The sequence below is a fragment of the Botryllus schlosseri genome, chromosome 6 (genome assembly GCF_051294905.1).
Source record: "Botryllus schlosseri isolate E-star chromosome 6, Bs_hap1, whole genome shotgun sequence".
NCBI classification, from domain to species: domain Eukaryota; kingdom Metazoa; phylum Chordata; class Ascidiacea; order Stolidobranchia; family Styelidae; genus Botryllus; species Botryllus schlosseri.
In genome coordinates, this window is record NC_137241.1 from 21181442 (window position 1) to 21197283 (window position 15842).

Below are 15842 nucleotides of genomic sequence, written 5' to 3' on the forward strand. Positions count from 1 at the left end.
AACTCACTTACAAGGCAACATTCGAGTCTTCTTTTGGGGAGTTCCAGTACCACGAGCAGAATAAATTTATATTTTCGCAATCAGTACCGTGGTAGTTTTCGATTGATATCCGTTTTATCAAAGTTCATGCTCGGCAAGCCGGTCAAAAATTACCGTCACATTGCCTCTGACCAAATGGAAAGTGTGACATACACCAATTTCACTGAGCCGTAAGATTTGCTAGTGTCCAGACCATATAGGACACCATGGTTTGTTGCGTGCGTGGTTGTAACAAGTCACTGCATTCCGAGTCACAAAAGTCCTTCTCTGATTATAACGTTTGACGCGACGCGTACGAGTACGAGTAATTCTACACGTCGCGCCCAAGTCCAAATCACAATTTTCAGTCACGAATCAGCAACGGGTCATGTTTTACCATCATAAACAAGTAATGTCACGTAATAATTGCTCTTCCACTGCGTGGTAACTTTTGATAGTGATGTATTAGTGAAGTTTGATGAGTAGTTTTAGAGCTAATTTTAAGTTCTCAAATAAATAAATAAATTGGTAGCTAAATATTGTCGAATACTTCGAAATCCACAATATCGTCGCGGGCCGCACAAAATGGTCTCGCGGGCCCCCACATCGCGGTAGTAAGCAAATTCCACTTTTTCCAAGACATCTCAACTTGTCGACCATGAACGCCTTGGCGATACGCCGACTATATAGTTTGGAGAGGTCCATGAAACGAGAATGTTGAAACCAAAATTACAAAACATTTTTTTTTTATAAAATCTGTCCTTATTTTCAATGCTCGCCACATATTAACAGTACTAGTCCTTTGTTTAGTCATCAGCTACCCAAATCTAAGGGTCCGCGCTTACGAAAAGGTTAACAACCACTGACCTAGCTAAATGTATTCGTGGCACCGTCTGTCATTTTGTGTTGGCCCCGTTCAAGCCCCTCGTTTTTGCTACAAATAGTTTTAACACGTCTCGAAAATTGCTTGTGATTGCGTAGATAAATTCGACGATACTTTTCACTTGCGCGTCTTTTGTCAATGACTGTGCTTTGACGTGAGGGTAAACTATCCAACCAATGATTCGTATTTCTCAGGACGAAGCGATTATGTGCGAAAACCATTTGTTCGAAGTCGTTAATTCCGGTACAAAGGACCGCTTGTCCTGTTTGTCGTGAGTATGCGCGATCGTCGGTCCGGTACTGTAGCGATGAATTCGTAATCTGTTGCAGTCACGACACCACGGGCAACGAGACGTACGCATGCGTGTATAACAAGGATGTAACGGAAGCCGACATACAGGACCCGAGGAAGCGACTCAAAATAACCCTGGAAATCAAGTAGGTTTTGGCGCCGGTGTGTTGTGACTATTGCGAAGACTGTGCGGTTGTGCATGCTATATAGGTTGTGTTTGGTAGCGATAAAGTGCGAGCAGCGGCTGTATGCTAGTCCCGATTAACTTATGCAAACTGCTTGACTACTTCCCGGGTAGGTTGTCTCTTCCGCGTATGTATACAACTGTAGTCATCTTTAACCCGAATACATTACTACATACATACCAAGTGCCGAATTCAACATGTAGAATTCACCAAGTGCCATATATCACAATTCACGCTGACATTCAGTGAAACAGCATTCGTTCACGAATTTATTAGTACAATATTGATACATCGCTTTCATAATAATAATCTAGTTATTACATTCATAATGCCAAATTCACCTAGTGTTAAATTCAACATGCGAATGCACCGGCATTATACTCGGAGTCGTGTTGACACGACTCTAAGATATATGTCTACACCAGTGATTCCCAACCGCGGCCCCGAGGGCCGCATGCGGCCCGCACGTAGCCTTTTTGCGGCCCCCACAAAATATTAAGAAATCGAGTATTGACAAAAAATAAAATTTTATATATATAAAATGCACGTACTTGGCTTGGAGTCTAGAGTTTTTAATTAGGATTGCAGTAAAGTCGGCGCTTCTTCGATATACCCCCGAGATCAAAATTTATAAACGAAAAATAAATTCTTTTTTCGTGTTTGGGTACGGAATATTAGTTTTCGAAGTGGGTTAGGGTTATGGTTGGGGTTAGGGTAATCGAATATTAGGGTTGTTAGTGAGAATAATAGGGTTGTGGGTGAGAGATATTAGGGTAAGGGGGTGACAGATATTAGGGTTGTGTGGATGACGTATATTATAGGGTTAGGGGTGATAAAATCACCGAACTAGCGTCCGAAACCCCCAACCCTAATATATTTTATCCCCGAACTCTAACATCCGTCATCCTTCAACCCTAATATCTCCCACTGAGAAAACCTAATATCCCTCACCCACAACGCTAATACCGTCCACTCACAACTCTAGTATCCCTCCCCCACAACCCTAATATCGTCCACTCACAACCCTAATATCCCTCTCCAACAACCCTAATATTTCCCACTCACAACCCTAATATCCCTTCCCCACAACCCTAATATCTCCCACGCACAATCCTAATATCCATCCCTCATAACCCTAATATCTCTCACCCACAACCTTAATATTGGGATACCCTAACCCACTTCCAACCCTAATATCCAGTATCTACAAGTGTGATTCCATCCCAATCCCAACACGAAAAAGAATTTATTTTTCCGTTTATAAATCTTGATCTCGGGGGTATATCGAAGAAGCGCCGGAATGTCGTGACTAGACTGCTAACGTTACGTCGCTGCTGTTTCAATGCAATGTGCCCTAACTTTCCAGTTGAACGAGCAGTAGCTGTAGCTATAGATATAGGTATAGACAGGACCAAAACTGCGGCACGCCACAGCCTCCAATTGGGGAGGGGGGCAAGCTCGAAGGGGGCTCAAAATTATTTCGTGAAAAAAGCATAAATTATAGAGTATTTCTGGAAAATTTGTGCATCTCTTTACTCTAGGCGCGATTTCATGCTGCCAAGTATCTTGAATTTTGGGTTTTTCGATGCGTACTCACCTCTATAGTAGGCTTATCTATATAGTAATATATGGAACGACCAATATTATTGACAGAATTTATTCAAATAACTTAACGACCAGATGCATATAGAAACCAGATTCATAAAGCAAGCACCCCCCCGCCCAGAAGTTGCATCGATTACCCCATAGTATGGGCTCAAAATCATTGTTTATTTTGGCGGGAGGGGGCTGAAAACATGTGCTTTCAATCCCGGTTACACAACACGCATGTGCTGCAGCCACATACTCCTGAACCGGACCGTGACCACCTCTGGTCTGTGAGCAAAGCTTTGCTAGTGTGACGTCATAACTCATTTTGAAATCCACTAGTCAGCGCTAAAGAGTGTCCGGAATTTAGGTTGCTGAAATATGGTAACCCTACCTTATGCTGACCGAAGCTTCGTTATATATACAAAATACTGTCTTGGCAATCTGCCCTTAAAGGCACATATCATCCCACAGGGACAAATTATATTCCAGAGAAGAAATACCAATATGAAATAGTGGGCGTCTCTTAGTTTTGTAGAGTACGTTTGGGCTTTTCTATGTTTTTTGATATAGCAGACAAGAGGTCACGAAATATCATCATGTTACGGGATCATACCAATGGGTTCTACAGTGTCCAAGACACCTCACTTAGCTCTACCGGTAAATCTGATTACGTGAGCAGCGAGGACAAGAAATTGATAGCAGTTATGCAATTCCCAATAATATTGACCGATTTTATCATAAATTATCGAAAATTTTGCGCTTATCGCGCTGGCTCACTTACTGGTACAGCAAATTTCGTGGTAAAAGCGAACAAGGGGATAAGGGTAGGTTTTTCACCCTATATGGGAGCCCAAGACCAAAGTTTTATTGAGGGTAGGGGGGTCACGAAGTGCTCTTTCGTTCCTGCCAACTGATATACGCCCGGAAATGTTTAATCATTATTGAGGGGTCCTACCTTTTCAAACACACCTCCCTCGGCTCTAGCTGTAAAACTGATTACGTGAGCAGAGAGAGGGTAAAAATTGATAGCAATATATATGCGATTTCCGATCATATTGCCCGGTTTAATTATGAATTACAGAAAATTTTCGCGCTTAGCGCGTTTGGGAAATAAAAGCTGACTCACTAAACGGCCCCGAAAGCAGCATAATTGTTAGTCCTACAGCTCACGACCCAAGCGTCCGAATAATTTTAAAGCTACTGTCGTGCTGATTCCAAAAATACGAATTGAAATCTCGCTAAGGCAATAAAACTGCTTCGAAATAGCCATCAAAGGTCGATTGTTCTGAACTATGGGAGCGCAGCAACACAATGACCAAACAATGACCAGTGGTTTCGAGCGATTGATCGGAACAATGCCAATTTTCATATTTTGATGACTATGTTGGGTCCGTTTCATTGCCCTTCTATTCGTGCGGCCCCGACCGTACCCAGAAATTTAAAATTTGGCCCCGACACCGCAAAAGGTTGGGAACCACTGGTCTTCACTGTGAATCCGTGGGTGAAAATAGATGTAGGCTACTTATCAGATTTCCGCCATAGCGTGAGGTGTAAACTAGGAAAACGGTAGTAGTAGTGTAGATCGGTCGCGAACGGCTATGGGGTTCTTATGGGCGGGGTGGTGACTCGTATTGAAAACCCGGGGTGGTGACTCGTACTTTCAGACCCCCCTCTCGGCCGTGATTCGTAATGGGTTCTTATGGATGCGGTCATGATTCGTACTTTCGGGTATAGGCGGCGGCGGTGACTCGTATTGAAAACTCGGGGTCGTGATTCGTACTTTCGGGTATAGGCGGCGGCGGTGACTCGTATTGAAAACTCGTGGTCGTGATTCGTACTATTCTTACGCGGTCTCTGGTGACTCGCCATGTGTTCTTATGGGTGCGGTCGCATGCGGCTATTGCGTCTTATGACGAGGGTGGCGAGCGGCTATTGATGCCAACACGAAACCCGGGGTGGCAAGCGGCTCTTTTGTCTTATGACGAGGGTGGCGAGCGGCTATTGATGCTAACACGAAACCCGGGTCGGCAAGCGGCTCTTTTATCTTATAGCGGGGGTGGCAAGCGGCTATTGCGGTCGCACGGTAACCCTTTTCAGCATAGGGATCGGTCGCACGCGGCTTCGTTGTTGGCATGTCGTACTTTCGGGTATAGGCTGCGGGTGGAATGTCGTACTTTCGACAAAAAAGGCGTGAAAATAGTTTGCTAAATCTAGGAATCAGTCGCATAGTAATGTTTGGGCAATTAGATTACCACAGTGCCGGCGTAGACGACGATACGAATATCAACAATAGCCGCGTTCACAAACTAACACTTCAAATAGGTGTGAAATAGTTTGCAAAACCCCGCGATCGCTGACAAGATAATGTCTCGGACATAACCATCTTTCGCGGCTTCGTGTTACAGACATATCGATTGCTCACGCGGTGAAATTTTCGTAAGCAGTATGTCACAGAACTTGATTTCACTCGTAAGATTTAATAAGTAACGAATAACAGACCGCCAGTGTCGGTAACTTGAATAGCGACAAATTGTCACTTATTCCTACTCTAACCCTAATCCTTTGTGAAGTGTACGCTTATTCAAAAAGGTGCGAAATAATTCTAAAATCCCGCGATCGCTCACAAGATAACACCTAAGACATAACCATCGCTCGCGACTTGATTTTACATACATTTCAATCACTCACAGGCAGGGATATATAGAGTTCTATATATCCCTGCTCACAGGGTATCATTTTGGTAATTAGTTTGTCGCAGAGCTGGATTTCACTGGTAAGATTTATCATGTAACGAATAACAGAACCGTCGCAAACGGTGATTCGAATACCGACAAATTCTCACTTATTTCTGATCCAACCCTAATCCTCTGTGAAGTTGACGCTTATTCAAAAAGGTATGAAATAATTGTAAAATCCTACGTCGCTGACACGATAATGCATCAGACGTAGCGGTCTAGTTATAGTACGGTGTCGGAATCCATTCGCGACATGTTCTATAGGTAAATTCAGATAATCAAGAATGAGGTATTTGGACTTTGACATAGTCTGAATTGAAATAGATTGACAAACATGACTACCAACTTTCCCGCAGTCCCATTTCGATATTATCTGCACATTGATTTGAAACAAGTAATGAAACATTGCAACTCTATTCGCGATTCCGCTTTCCGTTTGTCAAAGAGATATTTTAACATCTTACCATACTCAAAAGAATTATTCACAACATTAACAAGTGTTCAAAATCTAGTTTTCACTTACTTGATTATATCACAACAACTCACAAACTTGAATTAATTCATCTGGTTGTATTCATATGACCGATAATTTTTATTCAATTGTAAAGGTCGTTACTATTCTGAAGACAAATATTTACTAGTCGGTGCATATACGACTTGACATGAACATATTATATTTTGAGTATATGAGATTTGAATGACTGAATAATAACTGAGAATTAAATTATCACAAGTGAATCCGTATATTACAGCGTAAAAGATATTGGAATGTCAGCAACTCTGTACGGTCATAGTTACTACCACTAATTTACCCGACCAACTCGTCATGATCATTCCTGAAATCAACACAAACATGACCACTGACTTGAGTTAACCACAAAACAACATCAAGTTTTAAATCCACTTGTAGCTTACGGATAATTTGAATGCTAGTTATGTTTTGTTGTAATTGAGTGTACGGAAATAGTATTACGTCTCGGCATCTTACCATCTTACCATATTCAAAGAGTCAACCACAAAAAACATTGTCAAGTAAATCCGTTACCCGACCAACTCAAACAGTATCAGTATGAAAAACAGCCAAGCATACACGAGTCCATACAATCATTAAAACCTAAAATCCATAACAAGTTCGGTTGTACTCATATCCCTACGACGCATCATTTTTATCCAACTTTAAAAGTCGTTACTACACTGTAAACTGAAACGCGTGCATTTATGCACCTAAAAAACACACAATATTCGATTTTTTTTTTAGATGCCACATTGTGTGGTAGCGATGTATGTCATAATATTGTGTGGTCTGAAGTGGCATGTCCGTACCTATCACTGCAGAGCTCGAAATTATGTACCTGATATACCTCCACAGGCTCTTGAAACAATATTTTATTTCAAAAGAATCGGTTGTAAAATGTACGTTAAAAGTGTAAATTGCCGTTATAAATATGACAATAAAAATTGAAAACAACAATTTTTTGACACAGTAAGACAGGATTTTATACAGTCATAACAGAGCTTCTTGGAGGTTCAGAACTTCAATATGCAATTGAATAGTATATGTTCAATTGTTCATATTGAAATGAGCCCGAATATTTTGGGCTGACACTCGTCAGGGGCAACCGTCAGTAACTAGTAAAGAATTGGAAAGAACATTGAATATCAACAAAATCGTATCACAAAACATGACGTCACCAGCATGAAATTTCGAGAGAGAGAGCGTTCAGTGCACTATTCCGATGCAGCTGGTACACGAACTCCTTCTGTTGACAGAGTTCCGGCTGGTGTGTTTTGATAAGTGAACCACAGTGTGCTAATCAAAGTACTAGAAAAACTCCAAGTCATTCGCGAAACGCTCAACGCCAACAAAGAGACATACAACAACCCAATCGCAATAGTTGGAGTAAAGGGACTAATTGCAGCGGAAATGACATTTATAAAATACACCAGCCGCAACTCTGTCAACAGGATTTCGTGTACCAGCTGGGAATAGTGCACTGAACGCTCTCTCTCTCGAAATTTCATGCTGATGACGTCATATTTTGTGATACGATTGTTGATATACAATGTCCTTTCCAAATCTCTACTAGATTTGCTGACGATTACCACTGACAAGTGTCAACAGAAAATATTCGGGTTCATTTCAATATGAATATACTATGTAACGGTAATAACAGTATAAAAGAACTGGATTTGGAACTAAAGCAAAGTGTATGTACAGTAATGTTGCCAATAAATATTGTTCAACACGAATTGACTAGTTACATGATCACATGATTGAATTGCCAAAAAACCATAGTAAACCAATTTTGGCTCAGCAGTATGTTATTTTGGAACAGCCTTAATGTACAGTGCCACTAAAAACAAAAAGTTTACAAATTGAAGGCATAGCAAAAGTCTGGCCACAAAAAACGAATTATTGTGCAAATGCAAAAAATAACAAAATCAGGTACATTACATGACAACAGAAAGCAGTAGGGCTAGGTACAATGATTCGAGTACTCGAATCTGAATCGAGTAATAATTCTAATGATTCGAGTGGAGTAGTAAAATTCGATTTTTTCGAGTACTGTAATTATACGCTCCTCGCCACTGCACGTTAATTTATCAACGATAATTATAGTTTCGATACAAATTTTCCGTGAAAGCCTCGAAACATTGACTGGCCGTATCGCAGCATGGGCGACATACAGTACAACGCTACGAACGTTACTAAAAATATATATTTCCCAAGTCGTGATCATCTCACAACATTGTCACAAAGTGCAATGAAACCTGTATGGCCGAACAAATACCGAACAATCTTTGATGTGATCAATAACAGGCATTATATTATTTGTGGTGGCATGAAGGGTACATATATAAGCTTTGACATATTACATTATGTTATTACGTCATAATGAGTGATACTCGAATCGAAGCATTTTACGTGATTCAGAATGGAATCACTCAGGTACTCGATTTTGCCCAGCCCTAGAAAGTAGTACTCACAGTACAAGTACTTGGAGCAGGGAAGATTAATTAGCCTACATTTTTCCAATCGATTGCTGGACATTTTGATATTTTTTCCAAAAATTGACGAACTTGTTCGACTGTAATCGCGAATTTTTATCACCAACAAGTATACACGTTGAATGAATGGCATTATTTGAAAGACCTTGGGATATCTAAGATCCCATGCGTAATAGCATGCTCCGAGATCAATTATCCTCTCAAACGGTCTTCTTTCGTTTTCGGATCTGCGCTTGCCGGTGATGCTATTGGCGATCCACGATTGTTCATCTCCATTCTCATGACGTGCAATCAAAAGATGAGGAGTCAACTTTGAAGTCGTTAAATCGACTGTATGTGCCTGGAATTAAAACAATATGTTAGCTTCAAATTATGTTAGCTTCAAATTATATTGCTAAATATTCTCGTGCGAATCCAGAGCACATGACCAACTTCAGCTAGAAATGCTTTTATGAGACTTCTCATCAGGGTTGTAATGACTTGAGTCACGACTTTCTGATGACTCGACTTGACTCGAGTCAATTTCTCAAAACAAAAAAATGACTCGACTTGTACTTGAGTCATTCCACATGACTCGAACCAAGTCATATGAATCGAGACTCAGACGGCCAACAAAGACATTTCATCGTAATTTCAAAGAATACTAAAATAACCACACTATTGGCATTTCTTCTATTGGTACTGGCACTTGAAATTGCGACCAGAAACTACTAAAAGTAAGGAAAATTAGTGTATTATAAATGCGAACCATTCGATATCACCAAACAGTGATAAAAAATGGATTTATCAAGACTTTAACTGGAAACTGAGCAGTCACCACAACGACTTGGACTCGGACTCGAGTCATAACACCATGACTCGGACTCCAACATCTACTTGTTGACTTGAGCTAGGACTTGGACTCGGTGGTGAATTGAAAATAACTCAACTTGACTCGAGTCAATCCTATAAAAGTGAGATTGAGTTGTGACTCGGAGCCTTGTGACTTGGTTACGACCTTGTTCTCATACTAAAGATATAAATGTAGTTGAATCAACGAATAGTCCAAAGGGGCACTGCACTCTAAAAATGATGTCGTCCCTAATTGAAGGGCAAACGAGAAAAATTTAGGCCGAAGCCATTTTCTTCAGAACGTCACCGCAATAGAGTTTCAATTTATTGAAATTTTCACAAGAACATCACACAGATATCGAAATTTATATCGTTGTCACCCGATGTTATGAAGGAAATATGTCGTAAACGCCAAGGTGGTTTAGATGCGACATTCAACGGAAGATGTTGAGTCAGGAGATTTATGTCAAAATCGGGCCTAGTGTATTCTATTTCTTTAGGACATAGGGCGTGTACGACATATTTCCTTCATATTATATTATTCGATTATAAATCGAAGCATTATTAGATGCACCAACTGTGATCAGATGCATAGATTTCTCTACATCATCAGAATCTTAAGGGGTTAAAATGTACCACTGACCTTGTTCGATCATAAATTGTTAGTTGGTTAATCTGAAAGGGACACTGCGCTATACAAATGATGGGGTCTCAAATTAACTCGCGGGTCGAGAAAAAATTTACTGCAACCGTTGTCTTCAGAGCGCCACCGTAATGGTGCTGAAATAAAATTAGGGTTACCATACGACCTCCTTTAGAAGGATTTGTACTCCTTTTTCGGGTTTTTGAAATTGTCGTCCTAGGACGCCTAAATGTCTTCCTTTTTGGCAACTCCAGTACTGTTACTGTGAAAATACTCCTTTCCCTATTCCAAAATATGATAAACATAAATTAAATGAATTTCGCATAGGACCTGTTACGCTCGAGCTTCCGCGTTTCCTAACCCGTTGTGAAATTTCTGGTGCGATAACGTCACCATCGCTTTACTCGCCCGCAACTTCTATATTTCCGTAACGGGTTAAGAATGGATGACGCGCAGCCAAGTCAGTTGGCCTTAATACGAAATTCTGCAGCTCCATTACGTCAAGCGCGGTGTTTAGCATAACATAATACACCTTCGTTTTGGGACGGCTCAAGAATTTCATCATATAAGGATTCTATTTTATAGAACTTCTATATATATCTGAACTGAAGCAGATCCATACTAGACAGGTAGCAAATCTTACCTGACAAAGACATATCGCACTCAAACCATGGTTTGACTTTATTTTCTTGTCTGTGAGAGGTTCTGCAGTTTGAGCAGGACATGAATTTCATCGACTTCATTTCCCTGCAAACAAGTAGAATCATAATAGAGAGCGATATTGTATTCTTTTTCGCCTGCACCATCGAGATGCTTTGACGACGGAGTTGCGATACGGCCCCATGAGGTCATCTAGTCTGCGTCCCCGGTTTTTTTCTCCTCCATGCTATCCGTGGATTGCTGAGCGCCTAGCAGGATAGCTGCGGATACCAATTTTTGAGTATTTGGTATGACCCGGCAGGGGATCGAACCCACGACCTACCGCTCGAGAAGCCGGACGCATAACCATTACACCATCTCGCTCGGTGATAAACAGGTGAAGGACTAATAAGAATCATAATATACAGGTGAGGGACATTCCTGCACTTCAAATGCTTCCATTCCAGCCCATCCTTTTGAAATGCCAATTCACTAATTCGTATTATCGATGCTGCGTAGGCCTACTGCAAATTAGCGAGAATCATTTGTATGCAAAATGGGTTATCACTATCTCACGTGCACTATCGTGGGGGGGGGTTTGATATAGCGCGTCCGCGTGCAGGCCTTACTACTGTCCGTCGAAACACTTTCCCCAAACAGTTCGTGTTTATGTATCTTTTTGATTAAAACTTATGCCCGTGTCTGAACAAATTATGCTCGTTGCCAATGCCGAATCTGGGTATTTACGTATGACAAGCGCACCCTGTAATTGTAATTATTGCGGGTTTGCGGCATATCTGCAATTTCTTTATCAGCATAACTTTGCCGGTTGATTGTCCAGTCCGATAAAAGTGATCACTACTATGTATTTCGCACAGCGTGCTGATTTCACCAAAGTAACGATCCTTATTAGATGTACAAATTCGACCTGATCGTTAGAAACGTCGATTTCATCGCGCGCTCTGAGAAACACCATCACCTATCGTGATTTGACGAACAAATATACGTCCACCTTCTACAAATTGAAGTGCATTATTCGCATCGATGAGGGCCGCAAGCTGCGTTTAAAATATTTCAGCGGGAAATCGCGTCGCGTAGCATTGTGTGATGCGATATGCGCGCACAGACGAATCTCGCTAATTGGTCGCAGCCCAGCGTAACACTGATAATACGACTTGTTGAATATTAGAGTCAAAATGCTCATTTCAAAAGGAATTGGTTTTGCGTTTCCAAGAGGGGATCTCGACACCCCCTGGCTACGCGCCTGCCGCCACCCCATGCAAAAATAAAAGTCGGCGCCTATGACTATAGCACTGTTATTTATCAAACATAATACCAACCTCTTGATCAGTCTACTCTCCAAAAACTTTATCAAGAGTGAGAAGCATTTCCATGTACTTCTCATGCATTTCTTCAACACTTCTATCAACAAGCAGTTGAAACTCATGTCTGATCTATTAGGAAAAACAACGCGTTACTCAGAGCTGTTAGTCATGAATATGCACATCAGTTAAAACACGTTAGCTAGAGTAAGTAAATTCATCCATATTCATTTTAAAATACATAGTTATTCACCAACTTATCTTGATACGAACATTATTAGATTTTCTTCATTTAATCCTCACAATAATTGAATTATTATCAACATATGGTATCACTATACCGTCCATACTTAGACAATAAATGATTCTAGTTGTCTTAGTCTAGTTTCACTCAAGTAGTACGGAATCTCATTAATCTAATTCTAACCTAATTATTTGAATGGTTCCATACTCTTTCAATTCTGATCATATTCATTGTTTTTCTGAAAATGCCTAATTGACTATGGTATTTCGTAGTGAGCTAACAAAAATATCCGCCTCGAGCAACATCACGTCCAACTTTTCAGCTATGGTGCACAGACGCTAACCAATCTAATGCTCATTCCTATGAACTAGGCTTGAATTTGGCTGGATTCCCTTGTCATTCATAATTTCTGTCAATTTTCAAGTTTTTGCGAATTGAGTAATTCTAATTGCAATCTAATTTGGAAAAAAATGCGCTTAAATTGTAATCTAATTTAATTTGGAAGAGCTGAAAATCTACTAGCTGTTAAAGCCTGGTACAGTGTACACTGTACACATGTCGTGTAATAGGAAAACAGTGTATATTAATGCAATAGGAAGATACATAGGCAATATAATTGCTTAATTTGCCGAGGCACCAATACAATTTCATTTTACTGATTTTCAAAGTTAATACTGCAAATTGAAGTCATCTGTAAGGAATGAAAGAACTCACCAGTCTAATATCTTGCAGCAGTAGAAAGCTCTTTAAAATTTCAGCAACGCCATCGAATTCTAGCACCTTCAACTGCATGGGTAGAATAGAAGTAAGTTCAGAGCAAGGTGAAGGGCTTGATTCCCAAAAATTTCCAATTACACAAGAGGATTCGGGCAGCAGGTCATAGTCATGAGAGGACGGTGCTTCATAGCAAAGCAAGTCCAGTGTCTTCATATTTTTTTGTCTGTTTACAATGGCTACGGAGATTTTCATATTTTGAATACACTATGCCACATATATCCTGCATGACATAACAACACTCGGATGTTGTCTGTGACGCCTTAATAAATGTGTAGACAGCAAATCGGTAGTTCCGATAAAAGGGCATAACCAACACTTTCCATTAGACATTCTACCAAACCATATCAAGTAATTGAAACAGGTCAACTGCAAAAAAAGATGTACATAACTTCATCTGCACGTGAGGTTTCATAACGAGGTCTATTATGATATCTTCAGATGAATTCAATAAACAGCATAGGTTCCCATTTTCATGGTATGATGTTATAGCGCATTAAGCTGCTAGATCGAAAATATAGGTAATCTGACTCATACCGCTGGGCGCTGGTGCTGTATGTGAAACTCAATAACAACATAACATGACCATAATAACATTATTTACAGATGATATTGAAAATTTACATAAACGAATTACCTTGCAGTAAATCAATGTGCTCCCTCTTAATTCCGTTTTGAACTAAAAACGTCTCCATTTCCTCGCTATATGCTGTTTGGATTCACGTAACAAAGACAGACATATTCACGGTATATCTCACTCACTATGGTCCTGCGTGGTATCGATCGATTGTCTCAGGATTGCGTCATACAGTCACGTGACTCAGTAAGTCATGCGTAAAGAATAGACGGAGTCAATTTTTCATTTCATCAATGATAAAATAGAAAGGGTACTACCAATAACTGAATGATTGCTATACTGTTGTTCGATGGCAATGACAGCGGTACCGTATACAAGTAAAATGTTCAACGTCGGGGTGTTTCATACCTTATTTGTATTACAAATTTCTTCAGTAAGTTCGGTAGGGAAATAATATGGTCACCTTTTTATTTTATCGCAATAACTTGGTATGTTGATCCGATAATTTGTTTATAAGAAACCTAAATGAGAAACAAGCGATTAACTAAAAGGAGTAATGTGACTATCGTGGGTGTGTAGAGTCAGATCAGACGAAACCTCAAGACAGCGAGTCGTGAGTCAGGTATTGGTACAGCACGACCATAATATCTGATCACCAACCTATTTGCTTGAAGCCCGGTACCACCTTCGGTTACAACCTTGGTTATTTATATCTGTATAGACACTGCAGGCTGAAGAAAAATCTATAGATTACGACATACCGATCAAATCACATTTTGCGCGGCTTTCCGGCGTGTATCAATATTACCGCTCTTTACGCTGCCAGGGATGATATATCACGTCAATAGTAACTTCGTGAAGTTTCAGAGTGAAGATTGGCCGGCGACCTCTCAAACTCCCTCTCAATTGATATCCGGTATGAATGTTTGACACCGCATGAAATTCGCCCGGAATGACTTCTGATAGGCATGTGAGCTCATAGACACATCATATGAGCATTAACCCACATCTTATAACATTCCCTGATGATGTGTGGAAGTGCACACAACATGGCGGATTCTCGATGTCAGATCTCAGCCGATAATATGTGTCAGCCAAATATTGTATATACCTATGCACAATGTTGTGTCTCATTCAACGCTATGAATTTACAGTGTATTCTGTAAGAGGAAGAGGAATTACTACGCGGTATATTCTGCAAGACAAACTAATTACTACTCGGTATATTTTGTAAGGCAAAAGTAATTACTCTTCGGTACAGGGGACTTGAGCTTAACATAATATGTTTGAGTATACGAGATTTGAAAGGTCGAGCAACGTAGTTAAGAATTCATTTCTTATACGATCAAACGCCGGTGTTACATTGAAAGTTATCATGCTGTAAACATAAGGATTGACACATTGATTTGACATATGTAATAGTTGATCATGACTTGATTATTAAATTATTCGCGTTAATTAGACCCGGTGTTGTGGTAAAGGTTATTATGACAGCAACAAACTTTTCCCTACCGTGGTTATTAACATATTGATTTGTAAAACTATACTTGTCTGAAATGTTCTTGATTTGAAAGATATTCCGTGTTGGTACAAATCACTCTGCGTATTACGGATATCAGAAAATATTTTTACAAATGTAGTTGTTTCCAGTAACCAAGACTAAAGATACAACAATTTCGTTATTCAAACATTGAACACCCGATGCAAAATGCTTTATTGGTCAAATTCGCAACGGGTAATTGAAACGACTAAGTGTAGAGTCAGTATATCACAATGGCACGTCGTTACTATTGAATCCAGCAATTGATACGATTTATTGTCGGGATTTGTGACAGCGCATTGAAACATACACAACTTACAGAGTGTGAAAATATCACTTTGGGTATCGAGTAGCCTACCATTTGAAGCGTGCGATCAATACATAATTCCGTTCGCACTCTCTAAGGCGTTGTGAAGTCTACAGATTTACACTTCAAGACTTTGATCAACACAGAAGCAATTTGGAATATCTTTACTGGACGCATCCTATTCTACTAGACTTGAGTAATATACAAAACTCATAGCATTAACAAAATCGCAATAGGCACTACACCGAAATCTA

General features: G+C 40.1%; 1 protein-coding gene and 1 long non-coding RNA gene across 2 annotated transcripts in view; one reads left to right on the forward strand and one right to left on the reverse strand.

Moving 5' to 3' along the window:
• Window positions 1-15842, forward strand: part of LOC145441472 (uncharacterized) — a 57100-nt gene that overhangs the window by 11440 nt on the left and 29818 nt on the right. The window contains exons 9-10 of the mRNA XM_080319341.1: window positions 1096-1172; window positions 1231-1338. Coding sequence (XP_080175467.1) covers window positions 1096-1172; window positions 1231-1338 — 185 coding nt within the window. The remainder of the gene's footprint in view (window positions 1-1095; window positions 1173-1230; window positions 1339-15842) is intronic.
• On the reverse strand, window positions 8878-14896 carry LOC145441471 (uncharacterized). The gene is made up of 5 exons (XR_013915835.1): window positions 13802-14896; window positions 13105-13176; window positions 12165-12278; window positions 10829-10932; window positions 8878-9051 (listed from the first exon to the last, which is right to left on the reverse strand). It is a non-coding gene; the product is annotated as an uncharacterized LOC145441471 (long non-coding RNA).